Genomic DNA, 26,093 nt, shown 5'->3' with positions numbered 1-26,093 from the left:
GTGAAGCTCATTACTTAATCTGGTTGAGTGTGAAATCCAGCTTTTTCCACAATGAAGTCATCATGACGGGAACCTCATGACAAGACTCTGTTGAAAATATGACTAATCATCAGCAACAAAACCATGACATATGAACAATAATCGGTCATAAAACACTAAAGACATCCTCTGAATGGCTTACCTTTTGTTTTAGCAGCTACATACTCATTTAAAATGGTTGTCAGGCTCTTCCCAAAGATTGACTGTGTGAGGAAAGATTAAACATAAATGCAGTCAGCTGTAATCATGACAGGCTGTGGAGGCGGCTTACAAGAGGGAGGAAGGCACACTTACAAAAACGCAAGCAGGAATAGTCCCATCTCCTGTGGTGTGCTCGGCATACTCTTTCAGGTTGGGGCTCTCGTGAATGAAAGCTTGGCTTGTAGCTGACAGTCCCTCTTCTTGGAGGTACCCTAGCGGAAGGACATTAGTAGCACCTCAGTCAGCAGTAACAGTTACCCTCCAACTGCAGCCCAATCAACCGTTAAGGCTATGAGGCTAAATCCATCCATTTACACTCGACTGTCATTGCTGGCTAACCCCACAGCTACTCGTCTGCTATGGACGACCAGACTTACCCAAAACAAGCCGAGCGACGTCAGACGGTAGCAACATGACCGACTAATTGTTGGTGAAAGCGGCCTCAAATGTGAACAGGTAACTCCATGTTCAGAAAAAGTCTCCGAGAAGCTCAAAAACTGACTGAAATGAAACCACGTCAGTGATATTATTGTGAAGGCGACGTCTTCACAATACTGCTTCTATACTCAAAAGGCGGGGAACTCAAGCACGTATAACCCGGAAGTACCAAGATCAAGCTATTGATTATAATTGTGGTAGTTGTAGTCCAAATAGAAAAAATCAATCTGGATAACATTCTATAGTTTTTTACATATATATACTTCAATTTATAGGTTGAACGTGACTTCAGCATATCGTATACCACTTCAATAACACCATACCTATTAAAAACATTAGGTTTATTTTCATGCTGATAGAAAAGTGAATGGACTCACTCAATACCTGGCATGAGAAGGAAGTGATGTGAGGAGCTGAGCCTTGCTGCTGGGGCGGGAATATTTTATGCGTGGGTTACGTGTGCGTGCGTGCGTGTGGCTCTACAAGATGGCAAAGTTGTTATGGCAGGTACAGTAGCGGTGTGCCTTACCTCAGCTAACATCTGCACCTGCGCGTGTGACAACTCCGTAACTGCAATCGCTGCAGTCATCTGAGGTCAGTGAACAGTGCAGGTGTTTGAATGGACGTTTGTGAATGAAGTTAAAAGCTTAATCTGCCAGTGTCGTGTTGCTAAAGTAGTTTGCATGAGCAGTGAAGCAGTGAATAAAGTGTGGGTCGAATAGTAGAAATCTACACTGTCTACTAAGTAATAATAGTGTAGGTATAAAGCGGATGAATAACTTTTGTCAACATCCTGTCCCTCCAGTGTGTACATACGGTGAGGCACAATGAGCCTGGCTCTTCATGATCTCCTGGCCTGCTGCAGAGCACTCGAGAATGACAAAGCTACAGAGAGGAAGGTGAAAAAGACGAACTACTGCCTGTCAGTTGTCCAAATAAATGAATTCATAGGCGATTTAATGTACTTTAAATAGGTTAAACAACTCCCTATTTAGCATATTTTAAAATAACAGAGGATGCTAACTAACACTGTTGTCCAGTTATCATGGCAAAGCAGCCCAACACCAGTAACTACCACAGTTATCCTTTAATTCACTTCTTTTAGTTACTAGCTTCAAATCAGGGCTCTTCTTACCCTACAGTATTGAACTCAGTCAGAAGCTCAAATTGCACTGCATATACATCTGCTGAGCATCAGCATCTGTCCTGCCCACTTGCAAATAAGATGCAATTTGCCTGTGGCTTGCACGACATCAATTTTGCACTTTATAAGTGTACAAAGGCAGTGCGATGAATAGCTGAAAGACTCTAAAATCAGTTATTTTTTAAAATAAAGGTTTATTTACTTTCCTGGCACAAGTAGCAACAAAAACAAAATAAGATCTGCCAGTCATCTTGGTATGTTGATAGTCTGTATAGCCCCTCAAGTTCTCAGTTGTGACACATTATATGTATTTATTGAACAGAATTTCAAATCCTGGTTCTTCCTGTTAAAATGGGGGTTTTTCTTATCGCTAAGTGCCTGCTCGTATTGGGTCGCTTGATTGTTGGGGTTTTCTCCAATACCGTTGGGTCTTTAACTTACAGTATAAAGAGCTTTGAAGTGAATTTTGTGGGGAATTATCCATAATTAAATAAACCTGAAATATTTTTAATCAGTGCGGTGTAAATGCTTTTTATTTCATCTCGTTTTTATTATCAGAAAGAAGCTGAGCGCTTCAGACGGCTCCTCCGGTCTCCAGAGATTGTGCAGGAACTGGATCGTAACTCATCAGCTAAAGCAAAAGCCTCCAAGCAACTCACATGGGATGCTGTTTTCAGGTAACCTGCCTCAGAGTATTTGCAACCATATAAATACAAAATGTATATATCTATAAGGTGTTTCCAGAGAAGGTACAATTTTCTACCTTTTTGCATCTTTTGAAAAGTTCTTAAATAAGTATTTGTTCTTATTTCATATTCTGCAACATGCTCGTAACTCATAAATGATTTTAGCTAACATGTACCGGAACAAGTGGCTTCTATAAATGAACGCTCTTTATTCTGCTTGGCATTTTATTGCATCAGGTTTCTGCAGCGCTATGTCCAAAAGGAGACGGAAAGCATGCAATCAAGCAAATCCAACGTCACAGCAACCACGCTGGCCACGCGGCAGAAGAAGATGGCTGAAATATGCAGCTTGATCAAATACTTCATTCGCTGTGCTAACAAACGTAAGAGCAGGAGCAGGTTGCAATATGTTTCAGTTTTGGGTGAATGTATGTTGTAATAAATTAGGGAACATTCATATATCTTTATATTTATAAGTATCTTTCATTAATTCATCAGACACAGTAGAAAACATATTGAATGAACTGTGGGGACTGCAGTTAAGAGTGTCCCCTTCTTCCTCCAGGCGGGCCTCGTCTGAAGTGCAGTGAGCTGCTGAAACATGTGCTGGAGGTTCTGCAGAGTTCGTACTGCTGTTCAGCCTATGGAGAAGATTACAGCAGCCTCCTTGTAAAGGACATCCTCTCTGTCCGCAAGTACTGGTGTGACATCGCTCCACAGCAGTGGCAAAGTCAGTGGGCTATTTGGAGTTTTATTTTCTAAACATCAGGAAGCAGACAAAAGTAAGAACTGATGGATCTGTGTTTATTCTTGATCCTTAGATCTTTTGGACTTGTACTGTGGTTTGTTCAACTCCTCATCCAGACCCATCAACCGCGTTTTGGTGAGCAGAGTGATCCACACGGTGGTGCAGGGCTGCTGCATGCAGACCGATGGATTCAATGACACGCTGTTCAGCTTTTTTTCCAAAGCACTGCTTAATGTCAGGTGAAGACTTTTAACACTGTTTTAGATTTACGTTGAATAAATGTCCCGGTATTAGTCGCTAAATTTAAACACTATGCATTCTTTGTATCAATCGTATCAGGCAGGAGAAACACTTGGCTGTTTTGGAGCACCTCGTCTCAGCTCTGAACATCTTCTTGAGATCTGCAGCCATGAATTGTAGGATGAGGCTGTGTCGACTGGGAGAGGAGCTTCTGCCTTCCATACTGTACGTCTGGGCAGACATGAGGCCCAGTCCAGCTCTCAAAGAGGAGATTGTGGAGTTCTTCAACCTACAGATTTGTGTCCACCACCCCAAAGGAGCCAAGACACAGGATACAGGTTCTTCTTTTTAAAACTTCATTTTAAATGTTGGTTTCCAGCGTTTGTGGTTAATAGTGGTCGGAGGCCAGGCTTTATCACGGGATCTACACTCACCAAACACTTTGTTAGGTACACCTTCCTTTCTGGTTCGTCTTCTGCTGCCGTAGCCCATCTGCTTTAAGGTTTGATGTCTTGCACATTTTGAGATGCTCTTCTTCACCTTGATTAAGACCATCCAACTACTTTGTTTTAAGAAGGGCATATTTGTTTCCTATCTCTTACAGCAATATAACCTTTCTCCTCTAATCTCTGACATCACAAAAGCATTTTCGCTTAGACCACTGTCGCTCGCTGGACATTTCCTCTTTTTTGGATCATTTTCTGTAAACTGCAGACATGGTTATGTAGGAAAATCCCAGCAGATCAGCAGTTTCTGAAACACTCAGACCAGCATGTCTTGCAACAACAAGCATGCTACATTCAAAGTAATTAAATCAGCTTTCTTCCTCATTCTGATGCTCAGTTTGCATTTGGGGGGTTAAGGAGGTAGAGCGGAATGGAAGGTTGGTTGTTGGATCCCTGTCTGCTCCCACTTCCAACCTTCTTTCTGGGCAAGATACTGAATCTCGGGTTGTTCCCGATGCATTCCAGGCTGATGCATTCATTGGTGTGTGAGTGTGTGTGTGAATGTTAGATAGAAACCAGTAGGTAAGTAAAAAAGTTTAATTTAAATTTGATCGCAGTGCACAAATCTTTCAAATTTCACTGGTGAAAACATCAAAAATATAAACTTTTGCAAAGCTGTGGCTGAACTCAAGGTTTGCGTTCATTTGTTGGCAGTAATTATTTAAACGTCATGAACATAAATATTTGAATATCCTTAAATAAATAACCAATAACTGGTGGCTGCTCTCACTCATACTGCAGGTGCACATGCTGAGGACTGGTCCAAGTGGCGGAGTCTGCTGTACAACCTCTACAACGCGTTGGTCGGGGAGATTGGTCACATAGGCAGCAGAGGGAAGTACGTCACGGGGACCAGACACATAGCCGTCAAAGACAATCTCATTGAGCTTACGGCTGACATCTGTCACCAGGTAAGAAAGCTCGAACGTCATGTATGCACCGAGCGCATCAAGGTTCAGCTTCGCTCAAAAGTGCGGTGAGGAAGCTCATTAGAGGAGGGTGTCTGGACACATTTAATCCTTTAAACGCTCTTACATTTCTTTGCTGTAGCTGTTTAATGATGACAGTGACACCCACATCGTGGATGTCACGCAGGCCTCCATCAGAGCCACACAGATGGGCAGTCCCACCCACGGAGCTGCCAGCAAGCGCCGGCGTATCGAAATGGGCTGGGAGGTCCTCCGTGAGCATCTGCAGCCTCAGCACAGTGACTTTGATGTCATACCGTGGTATGATAATCACAGCACAAATAATATAAACACATTTTCAATTTAAATAAAGATGATTACTGGGTAGAGTGACTTTTAAATCAGTGTTATTGCTTTTTATTTTATGGGGCATCAACTCTGCCTTGAGACACGGAGGACTGCTGTGCTATCAGCGTCACATAAAGACATTCCCGTCTTTTATTTCCCCTCTCAGGCTGCAAATCACCACAGCGCTCACCTCTAAGTACCCATACATGGTGCCTGGACGGGAGCTGGTCTCACTGCTGTCAGTGTTGCACCAGCTCCTGGCAGAGCAGCGGAGGGGAGAGAGGGGTGTGTATGTGCTGCGCTGTCTGAGGGAGGTGGCCCGGTGCCAGGCTCGCTACCCAGAGAGAGCCCAGGTCTACAGGACGGAGCTGGGAAGGCTCTGGGTTAAGGTATGGGGCCTGGCAGTGCGTGGGGTCAGCTCGTCCCCGACAGAGTCCCTCAGCCTGGACCTGCTGGCCTCCATCATCCAGGGAGGACTGATTAATGTGGACAGAGACTTTTGGAAGCTTTTATCTGGATCTGTATGCAAACCGTCCAAGTGAGTTTCTCTCTTTTTTCATTGCAACAGTAGTTTTCTTTAATTACACAAAAGGTACTAATGTGATTCGATTCCTCGTACGCAGGAGTGCTGCACTCTGTCTTGCCCAGGCCCTGCTAAAGTGTCCGGTCCCAAAAAGTCTCATCTCAGCATCAGGCTGGGACTTTGCGGGGGCCACAGAAGGAGCCACATCACCTAATCTGAAGGAGAGCTTCATAGCTTGGATGCTGATGAGTGACCAGAGTGATGAGTTGGAGGACAACTCCAGACCTCACCCCATCATTTGCAGGTTGGCAGGTTATACACTGATGTTAATATTTGTAGAAGGTGCTTTTATATTCAAAAGATAAGATGTTCCAGTTAAAAAAGTGTTGTTTATAGGATTCTTTTTTCTGTTTGCACAAACTCCAAAACTCAGAAAATTGAACCTTACTTCCTATTTTTCCTTTGTTTCTGGATTTTTTCCTAGAATAAAATTTCTTGTATTATTGCATTTGTATTTAAGATAAAACCTAAACTTTTCTTTTAATTGCAGAGACTTTCCTCACAATCTTATAGCGAACATCTTGGTCTCTCTTACTCTGAAGGACGCCAGAGTCGGCCTAAAGTTTCTGCTGGGTACTCATGGCATAGAAAGGTGAGGGGAACTCTATTATTTTTCAACCTCTTTTATTACTATATACAATTTCTAGCCATAACCTGTAATATACAGCCAGTTTCTGCACTGCATCTCTCTCTGCCCTCTCTGTAGGTATTGCTTTGAGATTTGGGAATTAAACTAACCCTCTTTGCAACTCTTTTCTCTTCAAAGTGCCTTTTCTCAAGAGCAAATACCCTCTGATGCCAAAGACAACCTGGAACAGATCGAGAGACTGTACCAGCAGTTCAGCTTCAACACGTCGCCGTCAGAAGTCCGCAGATTTGACCAGTCGGCGAGGACGGCGTCGGCCGACAGCCGGTTTGCTGCTGTCCCCGGCCTCAGAAACAAGTTGGAGCAGTCCCTGCTCTGCGTGGCTGACAATTTACTCAACTGCTTCTCTCCTGAAGTGAGTCGAAGTCGGATGTGTGTGCGAGTATGAATGTTATTTTTCATGGTAAACAATGACATCTATTGTTTTGGACCCTCGACAGTCTCAGTCCACTCCTCCAGAGTGTCTGGTGCGTTGTTTCAGTCAGCTGACCGCTGTTTTGACAGCTTACGTCTCCACTGGGTTTCTGACTGAGGAGGAGGCCTGCCGATCGCAGCTCTTCGGTAAAGCAAAGGTAATCAGTTATCTAAAGTCATAAAATCTGATTCCAGCCTGGCTGAGAACCCTTGTTTGTCATATTGAAAGTTGAAATGAAATATGAGCCCCAGATTTAAAGTTTCGGGCTGTTCTTGCTCATAGGCCCTCGCCCAGGACTTCGGCGGGTTTGTTTCAGGGGTGAAAGTAAAAATGACAGAGGAAGGGACCATGGGCACCCTGAGGTCTGTTATGAAGCTTTGCACACAGTCTGCCAGCAGAAAAAACAAGGTGACAAAGCTTTTCTTCTAGAAAAACAACCATATTTCTTAAAGTCAAAGTCAGGCATTGACAGTGGATTTTAACTACTTTTGTGATCATTCTGCAGGAAAATATTTGTCCCACCTCCTCTGGTTTCTTTATAATGATTCTGCCAGCCAGCCTCCTCAGCGAGCTGGCGGAAATCTGCAAAATGTTGGTAAGCGACAAAAAGACCATGTCACAGATTTAAAAGACACAAAAGGAAAAACCTTAATGTGAAAAGCAGGCTGGTGAAATCAAGCTCCCTTCTTTTTCCCTTTAGATAAGCACTGCTGCCAGGAGAGTCGCTGTCATGGATGAGGATGACCCCATGGATGATGAGTGGGAAATGACCAGAACTCAGCAAGGCCATGATGTTGACTTGTTTGATGATGGTGAAGAGCCCCAGAGCAGCACCAACGGGAACCACAGGCCCAAAGGAGACAACACCGACACTTCCTGCGGCCCAGGTATGTCGGGTCCTTTCCTGGTTTGTTCCTGTCTTAAAAACACAGACAGCTAAGTAAAAAATTAGCACGTTTCATACACATTGCTCGCTACCTTGCAGGTGCGAAAAGCCTTCTATCAGAAGATCATCTGGCACAGCAGGACCTGGCTCTCCTCGCAGTGTTGGAGTTCCTGTGCGAGTGCGGCTCGGTCCAGCCCGTCCACGGCCTGCTTTTCAAACCCCAGGAAGTGCGGCGCAAGCTGCTGCTGCTGGTGGAGCAGATGGACTTCAGTAAAGCCCTGCACCTCAACATGGTAGGCAGCAGCAAATTTGGAGGATCACCGTGGCAATCCTTTAGCCAGAAACACTCATCTTATCTGGTTTTCTTGCAGTATCTCATCCTGCTGAAGAAGCTTCCTGCTGAGGACTCGCTCTCCCCGGAGGAATTTGACTCGCTGCTCCGTCCTCTGGCGTATGGGAACCTTTCTCTTTCTCTTACTCGTATTTGTTAGACACATTCAATCTGCACAACGTGAATTAATGTGTCTGTGGTAATAAATAGATGTATTTGTTGCTGTCTTCACAGGGACCTGTGCTCTCTGTATCGTCAGGACCAGGAGATCTGTGCTGCTGTACTGATGAGTTTGTTACCCTCCATAAAGAGCCTGGGGAAAACCCATCACATGCCAGAGGAGATGAGACATGTGCAGGGATCCTTGCTGAAAGTGGTGTCCGGATTCTGGTTAGAAGCATGTTTTTACACCATTAATAGATGAACTGGCTGCTCTTTAAAAAAAGATTACATTTACATACACGATTTCAATTGTTGATAGAGAAGTTAAGTGTAAAATGACCTTCTTTTGGAATTTGAAATTCTCTTAGAAATTCTATTGTAGTCAGAACTGTTACTAATGCTCCTATTGTACTGCGTTTCAGTTTCCTGAGCCATACAGGTAAATGCGTGGCATCTGTGCGGGCTGCTTTAGTGCAATGTCTGGTTGCTCTCCTGGAGGTAAAATCTACAATTAAGCAACAGTGTTGCTGTTTTTACTGCCTGTAAAAGTGTCCCATTACAGCAGCAGCTCTCGTTGTCACTGCTTTTGACTTTTCTTGTTCTTTTGTGTTTGCTGTCATTTCGGCTTGGTTAGGCCGACCCATGCTGTAAGTGGGCCGTCCTGAGCATCAGAACCTCTGACGGAGAGGAAGACCATCCCGTGTCTGCTGTCCTTCCATCTCACCTCGCAGACGCACACCACCAAGTCCGCATGCTGGTAGCCGTTTCAGTGGAGAGGTATGCTTCCTCCGTCTTTTACCACTAATAAACATAAAGCAAGACCAAGATCAGACAGATAAATATGTGCTCGCTGGTATTGTGTCTCCAGGCTGTTTCTGGACATGAGCTCAGAGCAACCAGATAAGAAGAAGATGCTGCCACTAAAACACCAGCAGAAAGCCTTTGAGAATGTTTACTTGAAGGCTCAGGAGGGGATGAAGCTTCCGGTAAGACGGAGCAGCATTACCACATGTCGGCAACTCTTTGCTATACCCCCCCACACACACACACACCGACTAACGTATTGTTTGTGCAATCGCACACAGAGAGGCTGCTCTTCTGAGGACCGGGAGGACGAGATGTTCAACCGCAAGGCCACCCTGCTCAAGAGCTTGTCAGTCGTACTGTGCTGTAGCCCCGTGTGTGAAAAACAGTCCCTGTTTGCACTCTTTCAGTCTTATAAAGAAAACGATATTGAAGAGCAGCTCATTAAAAAGGTAACAAGCTACTTGAATGCAATTTTGCTTTTACAATGTCTTGATGCATTGTAAAAGTGAGGTAACACGTGCTTTGGATAACTACTCTGACGCAGATTAATACTGCACCGTATGTCACTATGGGCCAGTTTTACTGCCAGTAAGAGGTGGGATTTTTGCGACTGACTCTATTGCATGTGGATTTGTGGGAGTTCCTTTTTCAAGGCGCAGAATATAGGGAGGAGAATATTTCAAGCATGCAAACTGATTTACTGTGGTTTAGTAATCGTCCAGGGTGACATGATTTGTCCTGTCCTCTTTTTCACCTCAGATGTTGTGCAGTGTCTCCAGAGCGCTGGGCTACAGGAGCGTAAAAACATTCGTCAGCTCTCACCTGAACTACCTGGTGGCCGAGTGGCTCGCACAGAGACAGTCTGACGACCGCTACACTCTTGGATCTTTCCCCTACAGTCTACTGGATCATGACACAATCCAAGAGTTCTATAAGTGAGAAAACAAGCTCATCTTTGCGTCACTGAGTCACATTTCCTTCTGCTATAGTTACATTAAGCTGGTGTTTTTTGAAATCAAGTGTATTAGGACTGAGCATCCTTTTCCAATACCCTTAAAGCTCTTCCTACCCGGTGCTGATCCCCCGCCTGGTCTTCCTGGATGACTTTGAGCAGGTGAAGTCTATCGGCAGGTCTCTTGACAAAGACTGGAGGGACTTACTGGCAGACTGTTTCCCAAAGATCATGGTCAACATTTTGCCATACTTTGCACTGCCGGGCCAGGACTCGCAGGTTGCACAGCAGAGAGAGAAGGCCAACATGGTGTATGACCTGCTCAAAGATGCCAGCTGTCTGGGTAAACAGGTAACACCAGCTTGTATCGACAGTACATCTGCACTCAAGACTTTTGCTTGTCAGTCCTACGATCTGAGAAAATGTTATTAAGGTCAAACGCTTGGCTGAACAAGCCATAGTCAAATGATTTTATATACTCTAAAATTCACCTTCTCACATGTGTCCACAGCAAATCGACAGCCTGATCCACAGTAACCTGGCTGACATTGTAGTGGAACTGCTCATGACTCTGTATGAAGGAAGTGGAGCTGAAGAAGACAGAGGAGACCTGAAACGCTTTATTGGGTATTGGGATATTTGTCCTCTAGTAGTTGTTGTTGTTTTTTTATTTCCTTTTACTGTTCATTCATCTAAATACTCAGTATGGTAACAAATGGACGTCAAAATCAGTGTTTAATATCTCTCAGAGAGCTAGACCCGGTACCAAATCCACCATACTTCAGCTCATATGTCATCAAAGCTACACTGGACTACCTCAGCAAGTGCCACGGTGCCAACCACAAGTCACTGGTAGCCATTCTGTCAAAAACCCCGGTATGATGTCTCATGTATCGTCACCCAGTCAAACTTTTTTTGTTTTGATAATAGTCACAGTGTTCCGTTTTCTGTTCTATGTGCAATAATGTTACATCTGTCTGTAGATTTCTATCCAGAGGATTCTGCTGGCCGTGTGCGAAAGAGCAGCGGAGACGACCAACAGCTACGAACGGCACCGCATCCTCCTCATGTACCATTTGTTCGTCAGCCTGCTGCTCAGAGAGGTGAAGGATGGTCTGGGTGGAGCCTGGGCCTTTGTTCTCAGAGATATAATCTACACGCTCATTCACCATATTAACAGCAGGTTGGTGCACTCGCAGGCAGACTTACACACTGGTGTGAATCCTGAATAAGTCAATCAGATGATATTATATGAAATTAAAGTTAAAGGCCCACAGATGTGGAACACGTTACCACTAGAAATAAAAAACAATAAGTGATTTTGAAATTTGTAACGCCAAGATAAAATCATAAGTTAAACCAAAGCAAGTCTGTGACCACTTGTAATCACTGAAATTGGTCATTTCCCATTCTTAATGGCTGTTTTTAAGTGTTTATATGTATATATAGAAGTTGTTGTTATCCTTTTTCATATATATATATATATATATAGAATAGCAAAAAATCAGTCATTTTTATACTATTCCTGTTCTACTATTATTATTATTATGATTGTTGTTGTTTTCTAGCATTACCCGGTATCTCGATACCGCTAAAAATTGAGCTAACTTAGCTACATTAGTAGCGCGGTTTTAGGCTAGGTTACAGAACAGTTTTTCTACGTTTCACACATATTGTGCTGTACACACATAAACACTGTTTTCCTGCTGTCCACAGACCAGTTCCGTGTGATGAGGTTTCTACCCGCAGCCTCGCTCTGTGCTGTGACCTGCTGGCCTCCGTGTGTCACGTGTCCCTGCAGGTCTGTGATGATGCTCTGGGCTGCCACCTACAGGTCATCATTGGAACTCTAACTGCTCAGGTGACCAGCCGACCCTCCATCTCAGAGCAGGTAAGTGATTGCATGCCAAAGCGTGGTGTTCGTTGAATGTATTTAGTATTTAGTACAAAGCATACAGTTCAAAACTCTTGGGCCGCCCATAATTTCTTAATATTTTGTTAGGAAAATGGGAAAGACAGTTTTTAAGAATACCACTTCTTGTTTTTCAATTTGGTTTCAATTCAGTTTTATTTACACAAATCACAACAACGGTCGCCTTAAGGTGGTTTATATTGTAAGGTAGACCCTACAATAGTATATACAGAGAACAACCCAACAATTTTATGAACCCCTTTGAGTAAGCACTTTGGCAACAGTGGGAAGGAAAAACTCCTCTTTAACAGGAAGAAATCTCCGGCAGAAGCAGGTTCGGGGAGGGGCTTCATCTGCCGAGAGCGGTTGGGGTTAGGGGAGGAAGACAATCTGGGTCTTTTTGTACACAGACAGAAGGATGGACTGTTTGCTGATAACAAACTCTTCTTTATTTCATATCTTTGTCTTAGAATAACTGTGGCTCCTTTTCAGTGTGCATGATTTTGATTTTGAATCCTCTTTTTGCCCTGAAGGTGCTGAGTCTGCTGCAGTTTCTTGTCATAGAAAATCAGCAGACGTTAAAGGAAGCCATCAGAGGGTTGGAGCCTTTCCCTAATATCCCTGAATTCAGAGAGCTGCGGGCTGTACAGCACAAACTCAAATATAACGCTGGCACCTTCAGTCTGAGACAGGTAAAAGCAGCAAATACATGTGTAAATATAATGTCCTCGCTTTAAAAGTCTATTTAGATCTTCTCTCATCATATTGATACCGAGAGTAATGAATTTTTAATTATTCCCCCTGCAGGAGATCGCCCACTTCCTGTCAGTGACGTCCTGTGACTCCTTACCTCTGACTAGACTCGAGGGGTTAAAGGAGCTCACCAGACAGCTGCATGACAACAAAGGACAGATCAGAGAGCTTCTTAAAGAGTGCCACGGTATGATGCTAAAGGAGGAAGAGTGGTTTCTGCGTGAGAACGATTGCATGTAAATGTTTTCCATCCGTGTCGTCCTTTTTAGCCGACGCGAGCGACAGTGTGCTGGTGAAGTTGGTCCTCAATCTGCTGCAGCTCTGTAAACTAGCAGCCGGCCACCCTGGAGGAGCTGACATTCAGGGTAAAACAAATCAAAGCTGTGTTGTCTTCCATGTCAACAGTTTGATAAGATTCAGTTTGGCAGTGCTCTCATAGCTCAGTCCTTGTGCTGCAGAGGCGGCAGGCAGCTGTTTAGGAGAACTGGGCCCAGTAGACTTGTCCAACATCGCCCTTCTCCATGGCAGAGACCCCCTGTATGAAAAAGCCGTCTCCCTCTTTGAATCCACCGAGTCTCAGTGTCTGTACATCGTCCTCAACGGCACGAACGACGCGCTCACTCAACAGCAGTACGCTGACTCCTCAGATTCTGTAGCTATCAGGTTTTAACTCATGATGATGGGAAAGCTGATGTGCTCTGTGCTGTGGTTGTCTGCCAGAATCGAGGTGAGACGGGCAGCAGCTCAGTGCCTGAAGAACATCCTCGCAACTCAGTCAGGAGTCGACTTCTGGGAGCAACACAAAGGGAACAGAGACCCCATGCTGACTTACCTTAACCCATTCAGAACAGCCAAGAATAAGGTGGGTTTTAGATATTTGTGCGTGTGTCTGCAAGTTACCTCACGGGAGCTCACAGCAAGCTCATGCATCTGATTACTGGCTGCCATCCATGGTCAGGTGGTTGCTGTGGCTGCCAAGGAGAGCACAGAGGCCAGAGGAAACCTGAAGAGCCAGGAGTTCTGGATTCCCCAGGCGGGCAGCCATAAGAGCTGGCTGAAGGCTCTGTGCACAGCGCTGCTGGACAGCGGAGGGGTCAAGTGTGAGGCTCTGCTTTTGTCCCGACCACTCTGCCTGGTGAGTTATCCTAAGAGCTGTGTAGAAGTCGAATGGCTACATTACTTAATTTGTGTTTAATTAGTTAACATTTGTAGTCATATACTGAATGTCAGTACAGCCTACTCCACCTTATTCCTTCTGTGTCGCTCCATTATTCTCTCCATGTTTAGGTGTGGGTGGACTGCTGTCAGAGGTTACTGCCTCTCATCATTCACTCCATTCTTCTGGATGACTCCGATGGGTCGTTTAGGGACTTGCTCTCCTCCCACATTCAGGACTTTTTCAGCTTTTGTTGCAGAAGCGCTCAGGCCTCGAGTCGCTCCGCCACTCCTCTCACATCTGACTCTGGTCAGTTTGAATCTGTGACAAATATTATTGATCCTGTTCCTTATATTTTGACAGTGGACGATAGATCACATTTAGTGTTTGTTTGCTTTGAGATGAGGGTCTATGTTATTCTCTGCAGAGTCCGACACTGCGAGCCAGGGCGTGCATGATAAGACCTCTCTGCGTACCATGCTTGCAGTTATTGACTACCTCAGACACCAGCAGAGGCCACTGGAAGCTGACGGGTTTGTAGTCTGATATTATTCGATTGGACCTGCTCTTGTCTCTATCCCAGTAAACCTGCCGTAATATGAATGTAGAGCTTTGCCTTCTTGCAGTAAATCCTTTGGCACAGTGTGCGACTCAAACTTCTGGCTGGATCTGAACTACCTGGAGGTGGCCAAAGCCGCTCAGTCCTGCTCAGCTCACTTCACCGCCCTGCTGTACACCGAGATCTACGTGGACAAGATCAAAGCTAACATGGAAGAAAGTCGCAAGTATGCAGCGGCTTCATTTAAACAGTAACAGAAAAATAACTTTATCCAGCTTTTCATTTTTGATCCATTCATTTCCTGTAACTGCAGAACCAACTCCAGAGCAACGCGGAAAATAAATTTCGAAGAGAACAGCCAGACCTTCACGATCTCCAGCCTGACCGAGAAGAGCATAGAAGACACCAATATCAGTCTGCAGGTTGGTTCTTCGTGCTGCACACATAGTTACACAGGCTGCTTTGTTTTCTAAATGACAACATCAGGTCAAAAATATGGGAGGAAAAAAAAGACAGCCACTTTTGGCAACCAGGAAATGCATTGCCGTCGAAGCTGATCTTGCATTTTGTTGTATCATTATTATCACGCATCAGCTATTTTATCTGTTTTTAAAAGACTTTCTTGTTCTCCTCATAATTTTTGCATATTTATAGGAGCTGCTGATCGAGGTGTATCGCAGCATCGGAGAGCCGGATAGTCTGTATGGCTGTGGTGGCGAAACCATGACCAGCCCCCTGACAAGGTAGAAAATTTCAGTTAGATCTTTCACACGGTCACTTATTCCTCATTAGGCTTCAGTCATTATCAGATCTGCTGATGCCGTTTTGCCTCGTGAATTCACAGGATTCGCACCTACGAACACGAGGCTATGTGGGGAAGGGCCCTGACCTCCTACGACCTTCACTGTACCCTTCCCGAGGTCACTCGGCAAGTGGGCATCGTGGAGGTATGATTGAAATGATACTATGACGAACCACTTCCTCCAAAGAATGTTTTAGATTGAAATCTTTTAGCTTTTAGCACAGTTTCTTTAATCTTATGCCGACAGGGTTTGCAGAACTTCGGTCTAAGCAGCATCCTGGCCACCTACATGAGGGGTCTCGAGAGCGAAGGGGTCGAGTGGGGAGCTGAGCTGCGAGATCTTCGCTTTCAAGCAGCCTGGAGGAACACCCAGTGGGATTTTGAGCTGTCAGAAAGGTGAGGGAAGCATCTGCTGCATGAAACGCAACTAGAATCTCACAGTTAGAAGCTAATTATTTTTTTCTCCAATGTCTTGCTGGTGCAGGAGTGAGAAATCCAATCCTGGCTTTCACGAATCTGTGTTTTGTGCCCTGCAAGCACTCAGGAATAAGGAGTTCTCCATATTTGATGAAACTCTGAAACAGGCCAGGTGCGGTGGACAAAATATGGAGTTTTACCCTCTGGTACGACACCTTTATTTCTTTTATAACGCGTATGCATTTCTTCAGGGGTGCCGAGGTGGAAGAGCTACGCAAAGGCAGTCTGGAGGCCGTGTCATCTCTGTATCCAGCCCTCAGGAACCTGCAGAGCGTCAGAGAGCTGGAGAGTGTTAAAGAGCTGTTCTCCAGGTGACTCAGGCAGAAGCATACCACACAGTCAGTAACACACGGGACGCCTCCTCTGGACTTATTCATGTTTAAACTCTTTTTTTTCTTTTTTACATCAGACCCTTCTCAGACCTCATCCTGAGAGAAGTTTACAGCCAGTGGCGGCACCACTCTCAGCTCCTCATTGACAGTGACTTTGCTTTAGTGGAACCCATCCTAGCCGTCCGCTCTGTGGCCCAGCACACCCTGTTGTCCAGGGTGGGAGAGCCCGACAGCAGCCAGTACCTCAGCTCTGTTCTCACTGACCATCTCATGGACTTGTGCCGGTTAGCTCGCAAGGCCGGAAACACGCAGGTAACATCCACAGATCCACAGGTGAAGGTTTGAAGCACTGTTTTCCTTTCATTTACCACGTGAATATCATATGAAGGTTGCCTCTAACCTCTATCCAGCTGGCAGAGCGTGCAGTCTACCAGATGAAGCAGCATGCCGGCGGTGGAAGGACATTGGCGTCGCTACCTGTGTCGTCGTGGCAACTGGAGGAGGCCCAGGTTTTCTGGGCAAAGGGAGAGCAGGGTCTGGCTCTGGGCCTGCTGAGACAGATGATACACAGCCTAGAGAAAAAGGTCAGACGGACACATAACGCTGTGTTGTAACTAATGCAAAACAGTAAGATTAGCTAAGTTCAATCCAAATACCAAGATGGGTTATTGAGCTGGTTTGATGTGTGTTGCACAGGTGGATTTAAATCCTGCGTTAACACCAGTCTACACCGAGTGCCTCAGGCTGTGTGGTAACTGGCTGGCAGAAACCTGCCTGGAAAGTCCTGGAGTCATACTGGAGAAGTACCTGGAGAGGGTAAGAAGAAGCTTTTGGCATGAGCAGTCGAAGCTTTATTAAAAGATTAAAAGGGCAGAATTGTGGCTTGTTATCACCCATCTGAAGCGTTTTCACAAGTGTGGAGTGTCCATAGTTCCTGGAATTAACAAAGTGGCTCCGGTTAAGAGTTATTTTCTGGTATTTTCTTTTCGTGTGAAGAAGAGCGACCAAAACAGGAATCTTAAAGGTCTCAAACGCCCTAAAATCTACACACACAGCTGGGATCGCCTAGAGAAATGAATGGTTTATTACCCGTCAGCCTGGCAGCATGCGGGCCTTCATACGCACACACCCTCACATGAATAATTTATTTATGTCCAGACAAATTAGGAGCAGGCGAAGACATAAATATTAAACGTCTGCAAGTTTACACTTTATGTCCTTTGGCTACGCCAGATTCATATAGACAAAATTAAATAATTCATGTGTGTGTCTGTGTGTGTTTTATACGTCTGAATCGGGTCACAGTTTTGTAGTGACATTTTTTTGTGCATCTGGTTAAATCTTGTTTTACATTTTTTTTTAATGTTTGTGTTGATACCTGTAAATTTTGCCTGATTTTTGTTTCCTCATGTGAGAACAGCCCTGTACTGTTGAATTAATAAAGGTCTCATCTCTGCTCAGGCAGTGGAGGTGATAGAGGGGGAATCGGGACTTCAGGACTCCAGGCTCCAGAACCAGCGGACTGAGGCGTTTTTATCTCTGGCCCGCTTCTCTGACGCTCAGTACCAGAGCATCGACAAATACATGAACTCGTCTGAGTTTGAGAACAAACAGGCCCTGCTGGAAAAGGCCAAGGAGGAAGTGGGCTTGATAAAGGAGCATAAAGTGACCTCCAACAGGTTGATTTGCACATTTACAGCTCGATGTATTGCATTTAAGCTGAGGTCCAGTTACAACCAAAGAAAAAGTGAAGGCCCATTTCCAGCCTGTCTTTGTCCAACTTCACAGGTACACAATAAAAGTGCAAAGAGAGCTGGAGCTGGATGAAAAAGCCCTGTCCAACCTGCGGACGGACAGAAAGCGCTTTCTGTGTAAGGCTGTGGAGAATTACATCCAGTGTCTGGAGCAGGGTGAGGAGCACGACACCTGGGTCTTCCGGCTGGCTTCCCTCTGGCTGGAAAATGCTGACATTAAAGATGTGAATGAGATGATGAAGGTCAGTAAAACGTTCACATATCTGCACTGAATCTTACAAATATAATCATCTGACAAAGCTTTTTGTTTCTGTGTTAACAGAAAGGGGTGAAACAGATCCCGTCCTACAAGTTTCTGCCTCTCATGTATCAGCTGGCCGCCCGCATGGGAACCAAGATGGCAACTGGCGTCGCGGAGGATACGGGATTCCACGATGTCCTCAATGAGGTAACGCGGCTCTTTTATTCATTCTTGTGAGCAGAAACCGCATTATATAAAAGGTTTGCTGCAGCCACGTCCAGTTTATTATTTGTACTCCTCCTTCCTCGTAGCTGATATGCCGAGCATCTCTGCAGCACCCTCACCACACGCTCTTTATCATCTTCGCCCTGGTCAATGCCAACAAAGACGAAAACTTTTGCAGGTCCCGGCAGTCTAAGAGTGCTACGCGACAGCTCTCGCAGTTTGATCTGGTGAGTGTGATGTTTCCATCCGTTTTACACGATTCTCTCCATCATGCGGAGCTTATGACACATCGATTGTCACGGTGAAAAAAACTCATGTTTAACACATTTGCATTAAACGAGGACAGTGCCGTTGCGTTTTGAAACTTTGGGTGTGTTAAATTTTGTAACATGAGAAAAAAAAGAATCACCTGGTGTGTTTGTTTGTTTGTTTGTTTGTTTTTTAAACTGTTTACATGTTCTCCCTCATTCAGGAGCGTTCGGATGTCGCTCAGAAGATCATCGCCACCATCAGGAAGAAGCGAGCCGAGATGATCCGAGGGATCGAGCGCCTGTGCGATGCCTACATCACCCTGGCTTACATGGATGCCAGCAGACACAAAACGGAGAAGAGTGAGTTATGCTTTATTCACTCGCTGGCCACTTTATTAGGTGCACCATGTTAGGAGTGGGTTGAATCATCTTTTTGGATCAGAGCTGCTTTAATTCTTCGTGGCACAGATTCAGCAAGGCGCTGGAAAGATTTTGCTCCATGACGTGAATCTTTGGTTTCACCAAATGCCAAAGGTGTGAGTACAGTGAACTCATTGTCATGTTTAAGAAACCAGTTTGAGATGATTTGAGCTTTGTGCCATGGTGCCTTATCCTGCTGGGAGCAGCCGTTAGAGGATCAGTACACTGTGGTCATGAAGGGATGAAGACTTTTCTGCTCATAGTTGCTCAGGTCCACTCAGCTGTTTATTTGCTAGTAGACCTAACATTCTACAGTTATACACACTCAGAGGTCGTGAGTATATGTTATGGTTGTGTGCATTAAATGTCCGCTGCTTAGACATCCTTTGTGTCCTTGTTTGGTTTCAGAGGCCATCCCCATCCCCGCTGATCAGCCCATCATGCAAATTAGAGACCTTGAGGAGGTCACCATACCCACAATGGAAATTAAGGTAAAATACAACTTAAAAACATACAGAGAGAGAGAACTTTGCTGCTTTCAGAGTTTATATAAAGTTTTGTTATTTAAGTGTTACTGGGGTGATCCATGTTTAGTGTATGGTGTCATTTTTTGATTGGTTTGATTGAATTATTTGTCTCATATTTATCGTGTAAACAGGTGGATCCGTCCGGTGGTTATGAAAACCTGGTGACTGTCAGGTCCTTCATGCCACACTATCACCTGGCCGGAGGAGTCAACCTGCCCAAGATCATCGACTGCGTCGGCTCTGACGGCAAAAGCAGGAGACAGCTGGTCAAAGTAAGCGTGCGTTTGTGTGTGTCTTACGTGTGCTTTTGACGTCAGGTTTTTTTTTTGTCTTTCAACAAATCTCTTCTCGTGTGCCATTATAGTCTGGCCAGCCCTGACGGGAAGGTGCTCACAATTTAAACTTGAGTTTTTTTCCATTTAGCTTTGGCCATTGCTAATGATTAATCCTGTTTTTGTACCAGGACAAACAGGCTTTCACTCCTTTATAATGAAAACATTCTTTAGCAGGCTGTGTGTTTGTGTGTGAGAGCATGCTTGTGTTTGCTGACACGTTTGACAGTCAATTGAAGGCTAATGATTTACCACTTGGGAGAGTCGTGGTGAAACTTAATAGTTTTGTATCTGTGTGCTTGTTTTGCATTAATATTAAAGTCACAACAGTCAGCAGCATTATACGGCCTGGGAGTTTGACTCAGCAGCTTCCAAAATAAGATGAAAGTGAAAAAAAACCAGGAGAGTTGAAACTGTGTGTTTGATTTGGTGGTGAAAAAAAAGCTCTACAGCGCAGCATCGCTATATTTTGCATGGTAGTGTTGTATCGATTGACTGATTCAGAGCAAGCAACCACCTCAGTCACACGAGTAAAAATAGGTCAGCAGCCACTCACCTAGCTTGGGAGTCAATGCACCTACTGCTCCGATTACCACGGGGACCACTGTTACCTTCACCCTCCACAACTTCTTGAGCTCCTCTCTGGGCCCTTGGTATTTCTCCAGCTTCTTGTGTTCCTTCTTCCTGATGTTGCTGTCATTCACTATACCTCCATCGATCACTACGGACGTCTTCTTCTGTTTGTCTACCACCACTATGTCCGGTTGGTTAGCCACCACCATTTTTGTCCGTCTGTGTCTGGAAGTCCCACAGGATCTTAGCTCGGTCATTCTCCACCACCCTTGGGGGCATCTCCCATTTTGACCTCAGGACTTCCAGGTTATACTCGGCACAGATGTTCCTGTACACTATGCCGGCCACTTGGTTATGGCGTTCCATGTATGCCTTGCCTGCTAGCATCTTGCACCCTGCTGTTATGTGCTGGATTGTCTCTGGGGCATCTTTACACAGCCTGCACCTGGGGTCTTGCCTGGTGTGATAGACCCCAGCCTCTATGGATCTTGTGGTCAGAGCTTGTTCTTGTGCTGCCATGATTTGTGCCTCTGTGCTGTCTTTCAGTTCAGCTTTGTCCAGCCACTGGTAGGATTTCTGGATGCTCTCCACTTCCTCTATCTGCTGGTGGTACATACCGTGCAGGGGCCTGTCCTTCCATGAGTGCACCTCTTTCTTGTGTTTCTGCTGCCTGAGGCATTCAGTAGAGGTATTCACAGGTGTTGATAGCTTGGATCTTGTTCTTCCCACTCAGCTGACTCCTCAGGACTTGCCTTACTCTCTGGTTGCTGTTCCTGTTTGTTTCTGTTTGCCTTTAGGATTCCCAGGTACTTGTAGCTGTCCTCAATGTCAGCGATGTTGCCTTTTGGCAGTTCTGACTACCTTCCCTCTCTTCGTTACCATCCGGCTACGCTTCTCCAATCCGAATGACATTCCAATGTCGTTGCTGTAAATCCTGGTTGTGTGGATCAGTGAATCAATGTCTCGTTCACTCCTAGCATACAGCTTGATGTCATCCATGTACAGGAGGTGGCTCACAATTCCTCCATTCCAGTTTCATTCGGTATCTATAGCCAGTCTATCTATATATACATATATAGAGAGGATATTGGATTGACTGCAGTCACTCTCAGAGAGCTCTTTGAAGGTTTGTAAATAGCTGCTGTCTAATATATAAATGCAGACAGATTGCCAACATGTTGCCATCAATCTGAATGAGTCTTTGTCAATGACATCAACTCGAGGAGACGCGACCCAACTTGGCCACCAGCTGGTTGTATTGTGGTTATTTTCCTATAGGTTGCACATTTCTCGTAAATGTGAATTCTCTCTGTTTTCGATGGTTTTTCACAGTTATTTACTGTATTACCAAAAACAGATTGCATGTAATTGCCAACTTGACCCAATTCAGTCACAGACAGCAGCAGACTCTGGCAGCAGACTGACTGTCTTACAACAGGTTTCATTGGCAGGTTCCATATGTGTGAAAGTCTCATTTTGCAGCAAAAAAATAACTTTATCTTATTGAATTAAAGTTTTACTCTGAGGACATAATTTGTGGTTGAAAAGAGGTGATAACTTTCATATATCATGTGATATCATTGTGTTGTGGGTTGTGTGGTGATTCCCACTCAAAAAGATTTACAAAAATTCTCCTCCCCATGTACATTTCAGTACAATATTGTGTTTCCTTTAAAAACTCTTGAATTAGCTTACAGTACTTCTACACCTTTTCCCCATCATTCAGAAAATTCAAAATGCACAAATATTTTCTACTACTTTTTACCAGATATTTCCCACCTCACTAGATTCATGTCACATGTAGTCATTAAATCACGGGTGTCGAACTCCAGGCCTCGAGTGTCGGTGTCCTGCATGTTTTAGATGTGTCCTTGAGTCATCACGGCTGATTTAAATGGCTAAATGACCTCCTCAGCATGTCTTGAAGTTCTCCAGAGGCCTGGTAATGAACTGATCATTTGATTCAGGTGTGTTGACCCAGAGTGAGATCTAAAACCTGCAGGACACCGGCCCTGGAGGCCTGGAGTTCGACACCCCTGCATTAAATTGCATTCAATTTCAAAGTAGTTCCTCCAAAGTTGTCTTGCCTGAAACTCAGAGGAACTATCAACTGAAGAATTCAGCCATTAACAAATGAATGACTGCAAACGTCTTAAAACTCCCAGTTCAATTCAATTCAATTTTATTTATATAGCGCCAAATCACAACAAAAGTCGCCTCAAGGCGCTTCATAGATACAGAGAAAAACCCAACAATCATATGACCCCCTATGAGCAAGCACTTTGGCGACAGTGGGAAGGAAAAACTCCCTTTTAACAGGAAGAAACCTCCGGCAGAACCAGGCTCAGGGAGGGGCGGCCATCTGCTGCGACCGATTGGGGTGAGAGAAGGAAGACAGGATAAAGACATGCTGTGGAAGAGAGACAGAGGTTAATAACAGATATGATTCAATGCAGAGAGGTCTATTAACACATAGTGAGTGAGAAAGGTGACTGGAAAGGAAAAACTCAATGCATCATGGGAATCCCCCGGCAGCCTACGTCTATTGCAGCAAAACTAAGGGAGGATTCAGGGTCACCTGGTCCAGCCCTAACTATATGCTTTAGCAAAAAGGAAAGTTTTAAGCCTAATCTTAAAAGTAGAGATAGTGTCTGTTTCCTGAATCCAAACTGGAAGCTGGTTCCACAGAAGAGGGGCCTGAAAACTGAAGGCTCTCCCTCCCATTCTACTTTTAAATACTCTAGGAACAACAAGTAGGCCTGCAGTGCGAGAGCGAAGTGCTCTAATAGGGTGATATGGTACTACAAGGTCATTAAGATAAGATGGGGCCTGATTATTTAAGACCTTGTATGTGAGGAGCAGGATTTTGAATTCAATTCTGGACTTAACAGGAAGCCAATGAAGGGAAGCCAAAACAGGAGAAATATGCTCTCTCTTTCTAGTCCCTGTCAGGACTCTTGCTGCAGCATTTTGGATTAGCTGAAGGCTTTTCAGCGAGTTTTTTGGACATCCTGATAATAATGAATTACAGTAGTCCAGCCGGGAAGTAATAAACGCATGAACTAGTTTTTCAGCATCACTCTGAGACAGGATATTTCTAATTTTAGAGATGTTGCGCCAGTGTCCTACAGAACTCAGTCTGTCTGTTCTTGTTTTGTTTCTATGGCTGTGAAGCAGTTTGAGCCCTCACACGTGATACTGGGCTGTACAAATACACTGAACTGCACTAAAATAAAGGATCGTTGTGATGATTTTGGTCAAGTCACCTGTGAGTGATTTTAGTGTTTTAATGCAAACAGGGTCAGGACGACCTGCGACAGGACGCAGTGATGCAGCAGGTCTTCGGCATGTGCTCCATGCTGCTGCAGCGCAATACAGACACACGCAAGAGGAAGCTCAACATCAGACGATACAAGGTTCCCCGATAGACGCACATCTGTGGCACTGCTTCACATTTGCTTTCATCTCTTTTTCCCTTCGTTGCTTAAAAAAAATTTGTCATATACTTGATTCCAGGTGGTGCCTTTCTCACAGCACAGTGGCGTGTTAGAGTGGTGCTCTGGGACAGTGCCCATCGGGGAGTTTCTGGTGGAGCCCAATAAAGGAGCTCACAAACGCTTCCGACCCCAAGATTGGGCCAGCCTAGCCTGCCGGAGGAAGATGATGGTATGGCAGTGCTGACAGGAAAACACTTGCAACATGGCAACACATGCTTGCTATGGGTTCAGAACTCACAGCTGTAGTTTTTGTTGGGCTGTCACTGCAGGACGCTCAGAGACTTGCATTCGACGAGAAGCTGCAGGCCTACAACGAGGTCTGCACGAAGTTCAGGCCGGTCTTTAGGTATTTCTGCATGGAACGGTTCCTGGATCCCGCAGTGTGGATGGAGAAGCGGCTGGCTTACACTCGCAGTGTGGCCACCTCCTCTATAGGTACACCGTCTCACAGAGTAAAGCTCATTATGTACTGTAAATACAAGATGCCACAAACCGAAGGGCGACATATAATTGATGTGACTTGAAACTAAAGTGTTGGTGTTGATTATTATTAAGGTGGTTCATGGATCCCGGTTTGCTTTATACATAAAATACCACCTTTCACCTCAGCGTGTCAACATTTTGTTCTCAGTTGAAGTCCAGAGTTGAAAGAAAACATTTATCAGTCATGACACAGGATTAAAAAATATACATTAAATATACACACAACGAGATTTCATATTATCTCCAAACGACGATCCAGTAATTGTAAAAACAAACCTTCTGTTTTCTGTTTTGTGTCCACAGTTGGCTACATCGTGGGTCTGGGTGACAGACACATCCAGAACATACTGATCGACGAACAGACTGCAGAACTGGTGCACATCGATTTAGGTATTCTTACACCAAGAAGGTCACTCTTTGTTTCAGAAAATGTTTTTTTTCCTCCAGTGTGGATGCCCCTTTTTCTTCACTGTGTGTGTTTTTGTTGTTGATGTTTTAAAGGTGTGGCCTTTGAGCAAGGCAAGATCCTCCCCACCCCTGAGACTGTCCCCTTCAGACTCTCCAGAGACATTGTGGACGGTATGGGCATCACTGGAGTGGAGGGAGTTTTCAGGAGGTTAGCTCACGATTATGCTCAGATGTTGCTCTTATTTGTCAGCAGTGGTCTGGGACCTTCAGGCCCTTTTATACTCATACATGGAAAACTGGAAGTAAAGACTCTGTGACAGAGCACGGCAGGCAACATGACAAATTTGAATCAGACATGAAAATATAAACTGAAGTGGAGGTGGGTTGCAAAGTGGCTTGCAGTAAAAATCGACCCCCTGTCAATTCTGAGGTTTTACAGGACATAATAAAAAAATGATCTGATCCTTTTATTGTATGAGTAGCTAATCACCATTGATTGATGAGTTTCCTTCACGATTAATAAAGTTTTATCATTTGAAATAGCATATTACATTGTATCATTAAACAAACTTCCTCATTAATCTTTTCTCAGACCACAGATTAAGATTCATGTTGGGAAATCTGTTGCGATTTAGACATTTTAAACATTTAGCACTATAAATAATCTGAACCCTGCTTTCCCTTTCAGATGCTGTGAGAAGACGATGGAGGTGATGAGAAGTTCTCAAGAAGCTCTGTTGACTATTGTGGAGGTAAAATCATGCTCTAAATATTATGTTTTATTCCATAACTTCATATTAAGGAGTGCTTTTGTAAGTTTCTGTGTCTTTGTGCGTTTTAAATAGGTGCTGCTGTATGACCCTTTGTTTGACTGGACCATGAACCCCCTGAAAGCTTTTTACCTGCAGCATGACGAGCAGCAGGAGCTCAACGCAACACTAAGCTCCACTATGGGGGGAGATGACATAGACAACAGCCGTAAATCCAGGTAATCAAGGAGAGAAGTGTCAGAATTGGAGCTGGCGAGGTTTTGTGTGTGTGTGTTCAGGCTCTTCCCCTCATATTCTTTCCAGCAGTGACAGTCAGAGCTTCAACAAGGTGGCGGAGCGGGTGCTGCTGCGGCTGCAGGAGAAGCTCAAGGGAGTGGAAGAGGGAACGGTGCTCAGCGTGGGAGGACAGGTCAACCTGCTCATCCAGCAAGCCATGGACCCCAAAAACCTTAGCAGACTTTTCCCAGGATGGCAGGCCTGGGTGTAGACTGGAAAAAAGTGATATCAGGGAAAAAGTGCAAAAAAAAAAAAGGAAGTTTATTTTGGTTGAAAAAAAGAGAGGTGGGAATTTTCATTCCTTT

General features: G+C 44.7%; 2 protein-coding genes across 5 annotated transcripts in view; one reads left to right on the top strand and one right to left on the bottom strand.

The window, feature by feature from the left end:
- npat (nuclear protein, ataxia-telangiectasia locus) overlaps positions 1-837 on the bottom strand; it is an 11,092-nt gene extending 10,255 nt beyond the window's left edge. The window contains exons 1-4 of one of the 2 annotated variants that reach the window (XM_040009167.1): positions 618-837; positions 334-452; positions 182-242; positions 15-87 (exon numbers count right to left, since the gene is read on the bottom strand). In XM_040009167.1, the coding sequence (XP_039865101.1) occupies positions 15-87; positions 182-242; positions 334-452; positions 618-654 (290 nt within the window). In that variant the 5' untranslated portion in view covers positions 655-837. The remainder of the gene's footprint in view (positions 1-14; positions 88-181; positions 243-333; positions 453-617) is intronic. The other variant, XM_040009166.1, reaches the window with a different exon arrangement.
- On the top strand, positions 444-26,093 carry atm (ATM serine/threonine kinase). Of its 3 annotated transcripts, none has more exons than XM_040009164.1 (63): positions 444-696; positions 1,484-1,577; positions 2,381-2,499; positions 2,746-2,891; positions 3,074-3,238; positions 3,330-3,495; positions 3,596-3,834; positions 4,744-4,913; positions 5,053-5,231; positions 5,425-5,796; positions 5,882-6,085; positions 6,332-6,433; positions 6,608-6,842; positions 6,928-7,059; positions 7,185-7,310; positions 7,408-7,497; positions 7,603-7,789; positions 7,888-8,081; positions 8,160-8,239; positions 8,354-8,509; positions 8,704-8,779; positions 8,916-9,058; positions 9,150-9,267; positions 9,367-9,537; positions 9,848-10,023; positions 10,148-10,391; positions 10,552-10,667; positions 10,790-10,916; positions 11,024-11,223; positions 11,757-11,931; positions 12,486-12,644; positions 12,760-12,892; positions 12,975-13,070; positions 13,164-13,335; positions 13,426-13,567; positions 13,664-13,840; positions 13,993-14,170; positions 14,289-14,394; positions 14,488-14,646; positions 14,734-14,842; positions 15,075-15,163; positions 15,265-15,367; positions 15,470-15,618; positions 15,707-15,811; positions 15,891-16,010; positions 16,109-16,343; positions 16,442-16,615; positions 16,728-16,847; positions 17,493-17,710; positions 17,820-18,027; positions 18,108-18,233; positions 18,338-18,478; positions 18,724-18,862; positions 19,331-19,413; positions 19,581-19,721; positions 23,654-23,770; positions 23,871-24,020; positions 24,121-24,286; positions 24,638-24,724; positions 24,836-24,950; positions 25,431-25,494; positions 25,588-25,730; positions 25,816-26,093. In XM_040009164.1, the coding sequence occupies exons 2-63, from the start codon at positions 1,506-1,508 to the stop codon at positions 25,997-25,999; spliced, it is 9,288 nt and encodes a 3,095-aa protein (XP_039865098.1). In that variant the 5' UTR covers positions 444-696; positions 1,484-1,505; the 3' UTR covers positions 26,000-26,093. The 3 variants fall into 3 exon arrangements, with proteins under 3 accessions (XP_039865098.1, XP_039865099.1, XP_039865097.1); XM_040009165.1 differs by lacking the exon at positions 444-696 and adding an exon at positions 1,134-1,272 and having other exon boundaries at positions 25,819-26,093; XM_040009163.1 differs by lacking the exon at positions 444-696 and adding an exon at positions 1,134-1,272.

This window comes from Simochromis diagramma, unplaced genomic scaffold (genome assembly GCF_900408965.1).
Source record: "Simochromis diagramma unplaced genomic scaffold, fSimDia1.1 OVJJ01000344.1, whole genome shotgun sequence".
Taxonomy (NCBI): Eukaryota; Metazoa; Chordata; class Actinopteri; order Cichliformes; family Cichlidae; genus Simochromis; species Simochromis diagramma.
Note: the sequence above shows the minus strand (reverse complement) of the source record. Positions and strands in the feature narration are given on the sequence as shown.